At 32.5% G+C, this 14,181-nt stretch overlaps 2 protein-coding genes across 2 annotated transcripts; one reads left to right on the top strand and one right to left on the bottom strand.

Annotated features, from left to right (window-relative positions):
• The first annotated feature begins 2,486 nt into the window (after window positions 1-2,486).
• LOC124897627 (berberine bridge enzyme-like 22) lies at window positions 2,487-4,837 on the top strand. Its single transcript, XM_047410666.1, has one exon. It carries the CDS (start codon window positions 2,603-2,605, stop codon window positions 4,247-4,249), a length of 1,647 nt encoding a protein of 548 aa, XP_047266622.1. The 5' UTR covers window positions 2,487-2,602; the 3' UTR covers window positions 4,250-4,837.
• A 1,685-nt stretch (window positions 4,838-6,522) lies between these two features.
• LOC107853426 (universal stress protein PHOS32) lies at window positions 6,523-10,468 on the bottom strand. The gene is made up of 3 exons (XM_047410665.1): window positions 9,692-10,468; window positions 8,859-9,055; window positions 6,523-6,774 (listed from the first exon to the last, which is right to left on the bottom strand). The coding sequence occupies exons 1-3, from the start codon at window positions 10,207-10,209 to the stop codon at window positions 6,755-6,757; spliced, it is 735 nt and encodes a 244-aa protein (XP_047266621.1). The 5' UTR covers window positions 10,210-10,468; the 3' UTR covers window positions 6,523-6,754.
• Between the last annotated feature and the right edge of the window lie 3,713 nt (window positions 10,469-14,181).

The raw sequence follows: 14,181 nt of genomic DNA, 5'->3' as shown, positions 1-14,181 counted from the left end.
TCCAAACAATAATGTATTTTAATTTTATTTTATTTATTTATTTATTTATTTATCATCATGTGAATATGCAAAAAATATTATTTATACGTATGTCATTCTTATTTGATTTGATTGTAGTTGGTCCAGAACTACTTTAGTCATCGTACCACATCCATCTATCCTACCTATCTAAATAATAATACGGTTTTATTTTGTTTATCGTCGTTTGAATATGTAAAAAATGTTATGTATACATATGTCGTTCTTATTTGATTTGACTATAGTCAATTCAGAACAACTTTAGTCATCGGGCCGCATCCATCTATCCAACCTATCTAAACAATGATGTGTTTTTAATTTGTTTATCGCCATGTGAATATGTAAAAAATGTTAGTTATACATATATCGTTCTTATTTGATTTGACTATAGTCCGTCCAAAACTACAATAATGCACTTTTATTTTGTTTATCGCATGTCATTGTGCAAAAAATGTTACTTATACATATGTCGTTCTTATTTGATATACTCTTCGATGCATTTTGTAAAATTAAAATCATGTTACTGTTGGAAAGAATTATTAGCTTTGGCTTGGACCATATATTAAAAATTTACTCCTTCCGTTTTAAAAAGAATGACCTGTTTTAAGATGACACAAAATTTAAGAAAATAAATAAACTTTTGAATGCTGTGTTCTTAAATTAAAGTTATATCAAATGTATCAAAATATTCTTTAATTTTCTTATCGTAAATATGTCACGTGAAATATTAAAATTAAAATATTACAAAAAAATAAAAAAGACAAGTCAAGCAACTCAACTTGAAGTTTGTAATTAATTGATATCGTATGTAACTTATTCAAATGGAATCTCACAATTTCAAGTATTTAAGACTAGACAATTAAATACAAATGAAATATACAAAACAGTTTCAGAGTGACCAGTTGAATATTCTTCTATTAAAAAAAAACTTATACTATCTAAATAAATTAAATATTAGTATTTTTTTTTTTTGACTTTGAATATGCACCACTCAACAAAAGATATTAATATGGGTTGTGGTGCAGTGAATGAGGCTGCTCTATCCTTAATTAGAGATCGAAGGTTCGATCCTGGATACGGAGAAAACTCTGTTAGTGCTTACTCCCGTATGGGGCTCTACGCGGCACGAATCCGAATTAATCAAACTCCAATACGGATACCAAACACTGAATGAAAAAACAAAAAAAAAAATTACAACAAAAGATACCATAAAAAAATATGGTGCCGTGAATAGGGTTATTTCTTCTATACTCAGAGTTTCGGTGTTACATTTTGGGTTTAAAAAACAGACAAACTATAAATTTCTACAGTTTTATTAAAATCTCAATTTTGAATATGTTGAGATATATAAATAGCTTTTAATATATCCAATGAAGATACATTTTTTACTTTATAAATACATAATTAGCTTCCGTTAAATTTTTTTCTAATTTTAGGTCTTTCGAGATATATAATACATTTAACGAAGATATATTTTTTTCTTTGTAAGAATACATAATTAGCTTTGGGTATATTTTTTAAAATTTTGAATCTGTCGAGATTCATAATTAGCTTCTGATACCTCCGATGATGATACATAAGTAGTTGAGATTTTTATAATTACTTTATAAGGATGTGCATTTAAATATAATAAATTAAGATATATGTTTATGTTATTTTTCCACGCAAACAACATAAATTTCGACAGACTTCACTGCAGGAATCAAACTCTAAATAGGGATTTTTTTTTTATAAAAAAAAAAAAAGTAACAACAGAATATATATCGGTGCTATATTCTATTTATATAGAGCCAAATAATCTAATACATACAACAAAATAAAAGTCAATTTTTTAAGCTTACAGCCAAAATCAAAATGGCCCATGCCAGCTAATAATAATAATACTTATCCTCATGCTCAAAAATATATTAATTGACTAAAATTAATATCTTAATTTTTTCCAATAATATAGACAAAAATTGTACTCCCTTCACTGTCAAATTCAAATATAATCAAGTCAAAAATTTCAAGCTGATTAAAAGAAACAATTATTTATTTTTCTCTTTTTCTATCTGATCAATCACCGATACGTATGGAAAAGAAAATCTGATATTTAGCCTAGGCAAATTCGAGATCCGCTATAACACATACATAATAATACCCCACGAAGTAAAAAGAAATAACTGATAAATAAGGTATAAAACTCGCAAAAAAATAACAGTTCAGATAGTATATTTTTGGCCTTTTAACTTTTCTTTTAAAAAAAAATTAAATTCTCTTTTAATAGTAACCTTAATTTATACTAAGTACTATTCATTTCAAGTTTGACTGTAACGTTTTACTATTTATAAATACTCTTTATTCAATTCTATGTTAATGTGACATTGATTTAATTTATAATTAATGTTAATATATTCATCTCTTATTTTTGACATTATAAAAGAAACCATTTGTCTATGTTCCTCTTTCATATTCTATGGAGAGTTCAGATTGTTCCACCTAAATAACATTACTTTCTTTTTTTTTTATATATATATATATATATATATATATCGAATTCTCTAACAGCAGTTTAGTTTAGCTCAGCTTAACTCGTTTCGAAACAATGGAAAGATATTTTCAATTTCTTTCATTTTTGTTAGTTTCATTCTTGATTTGTATTGAAACTAATGCTCAACAAGAGTTTCTTGATTGCATTTTAAACCAAACTTCAGACAAAAATATTGAAAAACATATACATTTTTCGAAATCACCAACATATTCGTCTCTTTTAGAATATGGTCACAAAAACCCTAGGTGGTTAAATTCTTCATCTTCACATCCAATTTTCTTCATAGCCCCAAAAAACGAATCCGAGATCAGGCCTATTATACTTTGTAGCCAGAGATTTGGGATACAAATCAGAGTAAAAAGCGGTGGTCATGACTATGAAGGTTTATCTTTTCGCTCTGATACTGGTCAACAATTCGTCATCGTTGATTTATCCACGCTTGATGACATTACCATCGATGAAAACGACGAAACGGCCTGGATTCAGACAGGGGTGACAATGGGACAACTTTACTATGAAATTGCGAAAAAAAGCGAAAATCTTGCATTTTCAGGAGGATTGTATCCCAGTGTTGGCAGCGGTGGGATCATAAGTGGTGGAGGAATAGGTACATTGATGAGGAAATTCGGGCTAGCAGCCGATAATGTCCTTGATGCACGTGTGATGAACGTACATGGAGAAATCCTTGATAGAAAATCGATGGGAGAAGACTTGTTCTGGGCTATACGAGGAGGTGGTGGATCGAGTTTCTGTGTCATTTTAGCCTGGAAAGTTAAACTAGTACGCGTGCCATCAAAGCTTACTACCTTCACAATACGTCGAGTATTGCATGGGGAAACTATAAACCTACTCCAACGATGGCAAAACGTGTCACATAAATTGACTCGCGATATGTTCATGAGAGTCTTGATACAAAACAAGAGAAGTAGAAGTAAAAGAATCGTACAAGTTTCATTTCAAGGACTATTTCTTGGTAGAGTGAGTGAGTTAATTCCATTGCTGAATCAAACTTTCCCCGAATTCGGATTAGTAGAAGAGGATTGTTTTGAAGATCCAGTGGTGGTGAATTGCACTCCTGATGATTTGCCTTGTATAAAGAAAGAATGTTTTGAAGTCCCCTGGATTCGCGCGACACTGTACTTCGCATCCAGGAGGACAAGTGATTCGGTTGAGTTTCTGGTGAAAAATGAATGGCCACGAATAATGAATTACTACAAAGCGACGTCTGATTTTGTCAGAAGTCCAATGCCAAGAGGGGTGTGGAGATTGATTAGAACCATGTTTCGCGATGAACAAAAGCCTATAATGATACTGGATCCATTAGGTGGAAGAATGGATGAAATTTCGGAATTCGAAATTCCATTTCCTTATAGAAAGGGAAATTTGTTCAACATTCAATATATGGTGAATTGGGATGATAATAGTGAGAATATATCTAGTAACAAGATTAAATGGTTAACGGAACTTTATGATAAAATGAGTTCATTTGTGTCAAATTCATCAAGAAGTGGTTATCTTAATTATAGGGATCTTGATTTTGGGAGAAATGATGGAGAATATAACTATGAAAATTCTAGAGTTTGGGGTAAAAAATATTTTGGTGGTAACTTTGAGAGGTTAGCAAAGGTGAAAAGTAAAGTGGATCCTAGTAATTTTTTCAAGTTTGAACAAAGTATTCCACCTTTTAGTGTGTCTAGGTAAATCAATAAAATATTGGAGATTGATGAATAAAACACATAAGATTGTTGTAGGATCATGAATAGTGACTTATTCTTTCTTTGTTGCACCCTCTTGTTGATGTTGATAATTCTTTTACTACTTTGTTTTGAGAATAACAACAATCTATGCTTCATGTGAGAGTTTGTGACCCGAATTTTGTTGATTTAACCCTAAAAAATTTGCGGTGCGATTCATGTTTGAGATTTTTTGGGGGGTTTGTGGTGGTAGCTGCAATTTAGTGGGTTGTTTTTGGACGTTTTATATACGTCATTGAGACTTTCATCTCCTCATTGTATTCCTCTCCATTATAGTGAATTTCCTCCTCTTCTGCCCGTGATTTTTTCCGTCAAAGGTTTTCACGTAAAATCTGTGTGTTCTTCTTGTCTTCTTTCGTTTTGTAATATTACTTATTCCTGTCCGTTTCAATAGCACTTCACTTACCTTTGTTTACCTTCTTTTATGTGTACTTTCCTAAATGCACCTCAAAAGAGATGTCTCAGAAGAAAAATACATTCGAGAGTGAAGTGATCGGTTGAAACTTTCAATGATTCATTTACACTTTTCGACTTCAACTGCTTCCTTCTTCCCACTTTTTATTTTAGTTGTTTCACAGTTTAATTTTTTATTCGCGCTGTGATCTGGAGGTCACGGATTTAAGTTTTGAAAACAGTAACAACAAAGAAGTGGTTGAGATGTCCGAAAATCGGAGGTGAGAACTACACAATACTTTTTTCCTTTTAAATTTGATAATTAATCTCTCAATTAAGGTGTCAAACTTCATGATGATTTATTACGAGTCTGGACATTGAAAAGTTGAATCGGCCTATGGGGTTAGTGATAGTGGTTACTAGCTCACAAATTTTGAGTTACATTAAACAGTTTGCACTTCGATGAATTTTCACTTTTTTCATCAATTTGTCCAAGCCAGATGACAGTTATTCGGACTTATATTTACTAAGTTAAATTAGTATAAATAATTTTTTTGTTTAATTACTTGATAGCCAATTAAACTTGACATATTTGCAACATAAACATATAAACTTATAGATAGACACTTAAACTCGCATTCATCTTTGCAAGTCCAGGATCCAAAGCTGCTATAACAAATCTCCTCTTCAACCTTCTCTTCTTCCTCTTCACGTTCTTGTAAGAGCCATTTTTAGTTGTGTTGTCAGGTTTTGTTATATCATCAGTGTTTTGGTGCTATCTATTTCTTTTTTCTTGATTTTATTTTCAGATTTTGTTCGCGAGGAAGACTACAAAGAATGTTCTTACGTGAACGATAACTCCCATATTTTTTATGAATGATATGAAAATTTTATTACAACTTCAATACATTAATTATTTTCACTTAAAAAAAGATAACGATTTATATGTTTTGTTACATCCATAAAAGAGAGTTTTAAATATTTTCCTTTCTTTTTTATTCAAGAATTTAGCAAGTACATATTTAAGAATGCTAAATAAAATCAGCGCGTCAGGAGGATACGACTGCTAGTTTTTAATTAAAAAACAGATAGTTCTTTTTCTTTTATTATTAATTTACGAGAAAATGTCATGTTTCCATCCTGAACTATACACGAAATTGTTGAGACACACCAGAACTTTAGGAGGGTCCTAATACCCCTGGACTAATTAAAACCGTATTTTTGACAACCTTAGTACCTACGTGGCATATACATGTGCCTACGTGAACCTTCAGTGTGTCGATTCACTGATGTGCCCCGTAGGCACTAAGGTTGCCAAAAATACGATTTAATTAATTCAGGGATAGTAAGAACCTCCTAAAATTCGAGTGTGACTCGACAATTTCGTGTCTAATTCAAGAGGAAAACAGAACATTTTCCCTTAATTTAAATTTTGTACCTTTATATTTTACAATCTTCTAAGAAAAATTTAAAGTATAAATAACATAAATACCAACTTTTTTGAAAGTAATTACACTCTCTCCCACCTTTTTAATTACTTTACTCTCTCTCCCTACTCCCTATTAATATACCTAACATAGCCAACATATACCTAGCATTCTGTATATAAATTGAAATTTTAGTAATATGTTTAGGGAGTTGGGATTTTTAGTAATATTGAAAATATAAGTTGTGTATTTGTGTGATTTTTAGAAATTTAAATCATAAAATTCATATAAAATTTTTTGGGCCTCAGAATTTTGGAGGGTTAAAGCAAACGTTTTACTAGCTTTACCCTTGAGCAACCTCCGAACGAAGCAAACAAAAGGAAAAGAGAACATCCGCAAATACAACCAAGAACCTTATATAACAGCTCCAAGAGTATGTTATTGCACGGAGAAAACAAGCAGCCAAATTCAAAAAACAAAAACAACGTTCATGAAACTTGAAGCACGGTAGAGGATACTCTGCGGAAACACAGGCGCAGAGAACCACCAAATTGATTTCTCACTGGCGCAGTGAACACCGTTGAAGGTCGCTTTGTCAGAAGTATAGAAACATGCACACCCATCGTCGTAATTCAAGAAGCCTTCTCCGTATCTGCATCATGCAAAGTCGGCTTGGTGATCAGTTATGTCAACGAGGACAATGCGCACCAGATATGATTCAAATCTCTTTTTTTTCGGATGACACAAATGAAAGGAGCGGATATTGTTCTAAATGGAAGTATTTCTTGCAATAGGTGTAGTAGTTATTTGAGATATAGAGGTGTAGCGGTTGTTGTTTGTAACCGCAATCCCAATCATTTCACTCCAACTGAGCCAAGAAACCAGAATGATGAACTAGGTTTTTATTGAACAGAGAACATTCAAACCCCTCTCGGAGTGTAAAATCCACAAGAATTTCTCCGTAAATGAAACAGCGACTTAACTAATAAAAGAATCATCAGTGCATTCCCAGTTTTGCCACGACAAGCAATCAAAATACTTACAACTAGCTTAGATGATCGAACTAATTACACACCTAGATAATAGTCACTCAATAAATGAATCATCAGTCCATTCCCAGTTTCCTACAACAATCAATCAAAATACTTCCATAGAGCATTACTTACAACTAGCTTGGATGTCGAAACAAACAACACATTGCCTAGTCCTTAATAGATAATGAAGTCACTCAACTAATCAAGAATCATCAGTCCATACCCAATTTCTTACAGATATCACTCAAAATACTTCCCTATATCATTACTTACAACTAGCTTAAGCGATCAAACAACCTACACATTGCCTAGTCCTTTATAGATAATAAAATCACTCGACTAATCAAGAATCATCAGTCCATTCCCAGTTTCGTACAGCAACCAATCAAAATACTTCCCTATAGCATTACTTACAGCTAGCGTAGGCGATCGAAATAAACTACACACAACCTAGTCCTTAATAAAGTCACACAACTGATCAATAATCATCAGTCCATTCCCAGCTTCCTAGACCAATCAATCATAATACTTTCCTACAGCATTATTTACAACTAGTTTAGGTGATCGAAACAAACTACACACAGCCTAGCCGCCCTTAATAGATGATAAAGTCACTCGTACACGATTTCTTACGTTATCAAAAAGATAATAAAGTCACTCAACAAATCAAGAATCATCAGTCCATTCCCCGTTTCCTACAGTAACCAATCAAAATACTTCCATATAGCACTACTTACAACAAGTGTAGGGGATCGAAACAAACTACACACTACTACTAGTCTTAATATCATAAAGTCACAACCTTTGTGACAGCCAACATAATATTAACTAAATACCCCATACCATTCCTTTGATTTGTTGAACATCATTCAGCATCCCATCTTGCAAACTGATTCTTTTTACCGGGCCAAGAAGACGAAATACTTTTAGCTAATGGGTGACAAATGATTTTGCAAACATTCAACTCTTCTCAGAACATAGTTTCCACAAGAATCTCCATAAAATGAAAACAGAGGCTCAACTAATCAAGAATCGTCAGGCCATTACCAGTCTCCTACAGCAATCAATCAAAATAATTTCCAATAGCATTACTTGCAACTAGCTTAGGTGATCGAAACAAAGAACACACATGATAAAGTCACAACCTTTGTTGCAGCCAGCATCATATTAACTAAATGCCCCATACCACTCCTCTGATTTGTTGAACACCATCCACTTTCTTATCTCGCAAGCGAATATTTTTATTGGGCTGAGCAGTGGAAATGTTTTTAGCCAACAACTTGTTTGGATGGTTGTTACCTATGTATTGTGTTGTTACTTGTTACTGTAACTACAATGTTCGTTTTGATTGTTACTTAAATTATATTGTATCTTATGTTAAACTCATCGTTATGTAACAGCAAAGTCCCATTTTGTGTATTGACTGATTTGCTGTGATTGTATCATTTCCTTATTTTTATTTCTCATTTTGTTTTAATAATTACTTAATAATCTTAATTTATCCTTTACCTTACCTACCTTGTTAGTAGCTCTAACTCATACCCTACTTATAGTGTAGATTTATCCTACAAATAGTTGATGCGCAACATTATATACGACCGAAAACAATAAGATCTATCCAAACGTTGTATTCACTAAAATAATACAGTACAATACAACACACTATGAAACAATACCTAACATTGTAAGTATCAAGATGTACCTGTTGCTTTATCCGATGCATCGTGATAAAACGAATCCTCCTCACATTCCTTAGCTCCCTTTTTACCTTCCCCATCGTTTCCACCCATAATTCCATCATCTTTATCATCAGGATACCTCACAACAATAACAGGGCAAACACAATGCCTAACACAATAATCACTAACACTCCCAAGTCTTCCACCTTCCACATTTCGCCTCACGCACCAAAACCAATAATCACAACACTTAACCCTAAACTCTCATGATCTCTCCTTCATATCATGATCCTTAACAATCCGTATCTTAAACAGAATAGTCGCATCCACTAACAGTTACCTAAGTCATTCGATTTCATACTTGTAAAATTATCGTAGTCTTCTTCAAGTTTTTGTTAATATGTAATGACAAGAAGTCCGTTACCCTAATTTTGTTAACTATAGTAGCTCTATCCATTACCCTACTTTTCTTGTAGGTTCATCCTTCAAATTGCTGATGTGTGACGTTACTTAGCTACAAAAACTAACCCAATCTATCCAAACATCGTATTCATTAAAACAATACAGTACGACACAATACAACCAACACAATACAATATAATACGATACATTATGAAACAATACAGTGTAATACACATTGTAAGTATCAAGATATATACCTGTTGCTTTATCCGATGCATCGTGATAAAGCGAACCCTCCTCACTTTCCTTAGCTCCCTTTTTACCTTCCCCATCCTTTCCACCCAAAACTCCATCATCTTTATCATCAGGATACCTCACAACAATAGCAGGACAAACACAATGCCTAACACAATAATCACTAACACGCCCAAGTCTTCCTCCTTCCACATTTCACCTCGATGCACCAAACCCTCTAGTCCCCATAATCACAGCACTTAACCCTAACCTCTCAATCTCCAAACACAATCTCTCTTTCATATCATGATCCTTAACAATCCGTATCTTAAACGGAATATTCGCTTCAACTAACGGCAAAGCTAAATCATTTGATTTCATGCTCGTGAAATTATCGTAATCTTCTTCCAATTTCTGCTTCGATTTCTCATCATTCGTGTCAATTGATACGTCAATTGCACCCCAATCTGCTCCGTAGAGAACGGAAGTTGGACGGACGTGAAGGAGGATAACGGCGTCACCGTGACGGAGGTAGTTTTCAACGGCCCATTTAACGGCGTAAGCGCTTTCGTCACTTAGATCAACGGCGATGGCGATTTTACGGTTAGCGTCGGAGGTTGGGGTACCTGGTGGGAAGCGAGGGGAGGCGGGCTGATGCATGATGGCGGTGGGTGGTCGGTCGGAGGAATCTGCCGGCGGTGCCGGCGGTGCCGGCGGTGGTTTGTTCGGTGATGCCATGCGTTTGATGAAATGCGTGAGCGAAAAAAAGTGAAATGTGAGTCTCTGTATATGCTTTTTGTTGAGGCTATAGCATCTTTGATATGTTAATTTTTTGTTTTCCTTTTATAATAGTGTGCCTCGATCAGCATTCGTACACCTCGATTAAATTTACGGGATGGTTATGTGTCATCTCCCACCTACATATCAAATAATTTTATCCATCAAAACTATGAGAAATGGGACATTTTGATATGTTATATGGACATTTACGGCACATATCTTACCTTTACTATAGCATTTTTGATATGTTAATATTTTATTTTTCTTTTATAATGTCGTGTCTCGATCAGCTTTTATATACCTCGACTAAATTCACGGGATAGATATGTATCATCTCTCGCTAATGTGTTGGCCAACTTTATCCATCAAAACTATGACGAATGGGATAGTTTGATATGTTATATCGTAAATATTTATCTACACAGCTATTTGCGGTTCGTAACACATATATCTTACCTATACTATAGCATTTTTGATATGTTAATAATTTGTTTTCTTTACATAATGGTGTGTCTCGATCAGCTTTCGTACACCTCGACTCAATTTACGGAATAAATACGTATCATCTTCCACTAACGTTTATGACAACTTTATCCATCGGGACTATGACAAATGGGATATTTTGATATGTTATATGGAAAAATATTTATCTACACAGGATATTTACGGTTCGCAACATACATATATTACCTTTATTGATGTGAGTATGTGCTTTTTGTGGAGGCTATATCATTTTTGATATGTTGTTTTTTTCCTTTTTATAACAATGGTGTTTGGATCAATTTTTGTACACCTCAACTAAATTTACGGGATAGATAGGTGTCATCTCCCACTAACCAACGTATCATATAACTTTATCCAACGGAAGTATGACAAATAGGACATTTTGATATATCATATGGTAAATATTTATCTACACGGTAAATATTTATCTACACGAAATATTTACAGTTCGTAACACACATATCTTACCTTTACTATAGCATTTTTGATATACTTTGTTTTCTTTTTACAATGATGTGTCTCAATCAGTTTTCGTACTCCTCGACTAAATTTACAGGATTGATATGTGTCATCTTCTGTCAACGTATCAGGTAACTTTATCCAACAAAACTATAACAAATGGACATTTTGATATGTTATATGGTAAATATTTATCTACACGGAATATTTACGGTTCGTAATATCTTATCTTTACTATAGCATTTTTTATATGTTAATATTTTGTTTTCTTTTTATAACAGTGTGTCGATCAGCTTTCGTACACTTCGACTAAATTTACGGGACAGATATGTGGCATCTCCCACTAATGTATCAGGTAACTTTATACATCAAAACTATGATAAATGGGATACTTTGATATGTTATATTGTAAATATTTATCTACACGGGATATTTACGGTTCGTAACACACATATCTTACCTTTACTATAGCATTTTTGATATGTTAATATTTTGTTTTCTTTTTATAACAGTGTGACTCGGTCAGTTTTCGTACACGTTGACTAAATGTACGGAATAGATATGTGTCGTCTCCCACCAACGTATCTGGTAACTTTATCCATCAAAACTGACAATAAGACATTTTGATATGTTATATGGAAAATATTTATCTACACGGGATATTTACGGTTGGTAACACACATATCTTACCTTTACTATAGCATTTTTCTTTCATAACAGTGTGTCTCGATCAACTTTCGTACACCTTGATTAAATTCACGAGATAGATATATGTTGTCTCCCACCAACGTATCAGGTAATTTTATCCATTAAAATTATGACAAATGGGACATTTTGATATGTTATATGGTAACTATTGATCTACACGGAATATTTACGGTTCGTAACACTGGTACCTTACTTTTATTGATGTGACTATGTGCTTTTGGTTGAGGCTATAGCATTTTTGATATGTTAATTTTATTCTTTTTTATAATGGTGGTGTCTGGATCAGCTTCCGTATACTTCGACTAAATTTACGAGATCGATATGTGTCATCTCCCACTAACCAACGTATCAGTAACTTTATCCAACGGAACTATGACAAATGAACATTTTGATATGTTATATGGTAAATATTTATTTACACGAGATATTTACGGTTCGTAATATACATATCTTATCTTTACTATAGCATTTTTATATGTTAATATTTTGTTTTCTTTTTATAATGGTGTGTCTCGATCAGTTTTCATACACCTCGATTAAATTTACGGGATAAATATGTGTTGTCTCCCACCAACCAACGTATTAGATATAACTTTATCCATCAAAACTATAACAAATAGGACATTTTGATATGTTATATAGCATATTTATCTACGCGGGATATTTACGGCACATATCTTACCTTTACTATAGCATTTTTGATATGTTAATATTTTGTTTCTCTTTATAACAGTGTGCCTTGATCAGTTTTCGTACACCTTGACTAAATTTAAGGGATAAATATGTGTCGTCTCCCACCAACTTATTAGGTAACTTTATCCATCAAAATTATGACAAATGAGACATTTCGATATGTTATATGGTAACTATTTATCTACAAGGGATGTTTACGGTTCGTAACATGCATCCCTTACTTTTATTGATGTGACTATGTGCTTTTGGTTGAGGCTTTAGCATTTTGATATGTTATTTTTTATTTTCTTTTTTATGATGGTGTTTCTCGATTAGCTTTCGTACACCTCGATTAAATTTATGGGCTAGATATGTATCATTTCTCATGAACGTATCAGATAACTTTATTCATCAAAACTATGACAAATAAATACAATTTGATATGTTATATGGTAAATATTAAGGTAAACAGCATAAATACCAACACTTTGTTACCTAATTACTCTTAAATACCAACACTTTGTTACCTAATTACTCTCTCTCCCAACTTTTATATTAATTACTTAATATTTCAGATATGATACATAAGTTTGGTCCTGATACATAACCGACAGATACATAACTACCAAACTAATTGACTATAAAAAAGGAAAATAATGATATGAAATTAAATAATAGAGGAATTAATGAGATTTTGATTGGAATATGTCTCTTGAATCCCTAAAAATTAGTAACAACTTCATAATTAAAATTTGAATCACCATAATTAACATTCTCCAATCATAATTCTCCCAAATGCCCTAAAATCAAAATGTGCACAAAATACAAAACTAAATCAACAAAAAATATCAGAAAAACTTATACGTACCTAATCCAAAACATATAATTGATGATGATACATAAGATATAACATGTAGTTTTAGATGAACTATAAATACAATACATATGTATCAGTTGTACCCAATATTTTGAATATATTGGTTGCAAAAATAATTCATAACAATTTCAAAATTTAGTATGTATCAGATATAATGATATGTCTTACAAATTGATTTACGCATCATAATAAGTATGTTGAATGTATCAGGTGTAAACTAACCCAAATTACATGCAATTTCTTATTATGTATCATAAAATAATGCAATATGTCATTAAAATCAGATATATGTACTCGGTATATTAATGTATCAGGTTTACAAGAACCAAAACACATATAAATATTAGTATGTATCAGAAAGCCTGCAATGTCTCTTATGTATCAGAAACCTTAGAACTATGTATCAAACTCAGTAAAGTGAATGTATCAGATATTAAAAAAGAACCTAAATCACATGTAAATTTTAGTATGTATTGAAAAGCATGCAATGTCTCAGTGCATTAAACTTATGTATCGGATTCACTTCAAAAGATGTAATTCATACCTTTGATAAATATTTTTTTTTGCAACTTGCTTTCTTTTCTACTTGAGTTAATACATAAAAATGACCCTAAACTTGACACCAAATTATAACTTTGACCTTAAATTTTGATAGTGGACAAATAGGACTTTTAACTATTCAAAACCTGAACAAATATGACCTCCGATTT

This window comes from Capsicum annuum, chromosome 4 (assembly GCF_002878395.1).
Source record: "Capsicum annuum cultivar UCD-10X-F1 chromosome 4, UCD10Xv1.1, whole genome shotgun sequence".
NCBI lineage: Eukaryota > Viridiplantae > Streptophyta > Magnoliopsida > Solanales > Solanaceae > Capsicum > Capsicum annuum.
The sequence above is the reverse complement of the archived record's forward strand: the minus strand, read 5'-3'. Positions and strand labels throughout refer to the sequence as shown.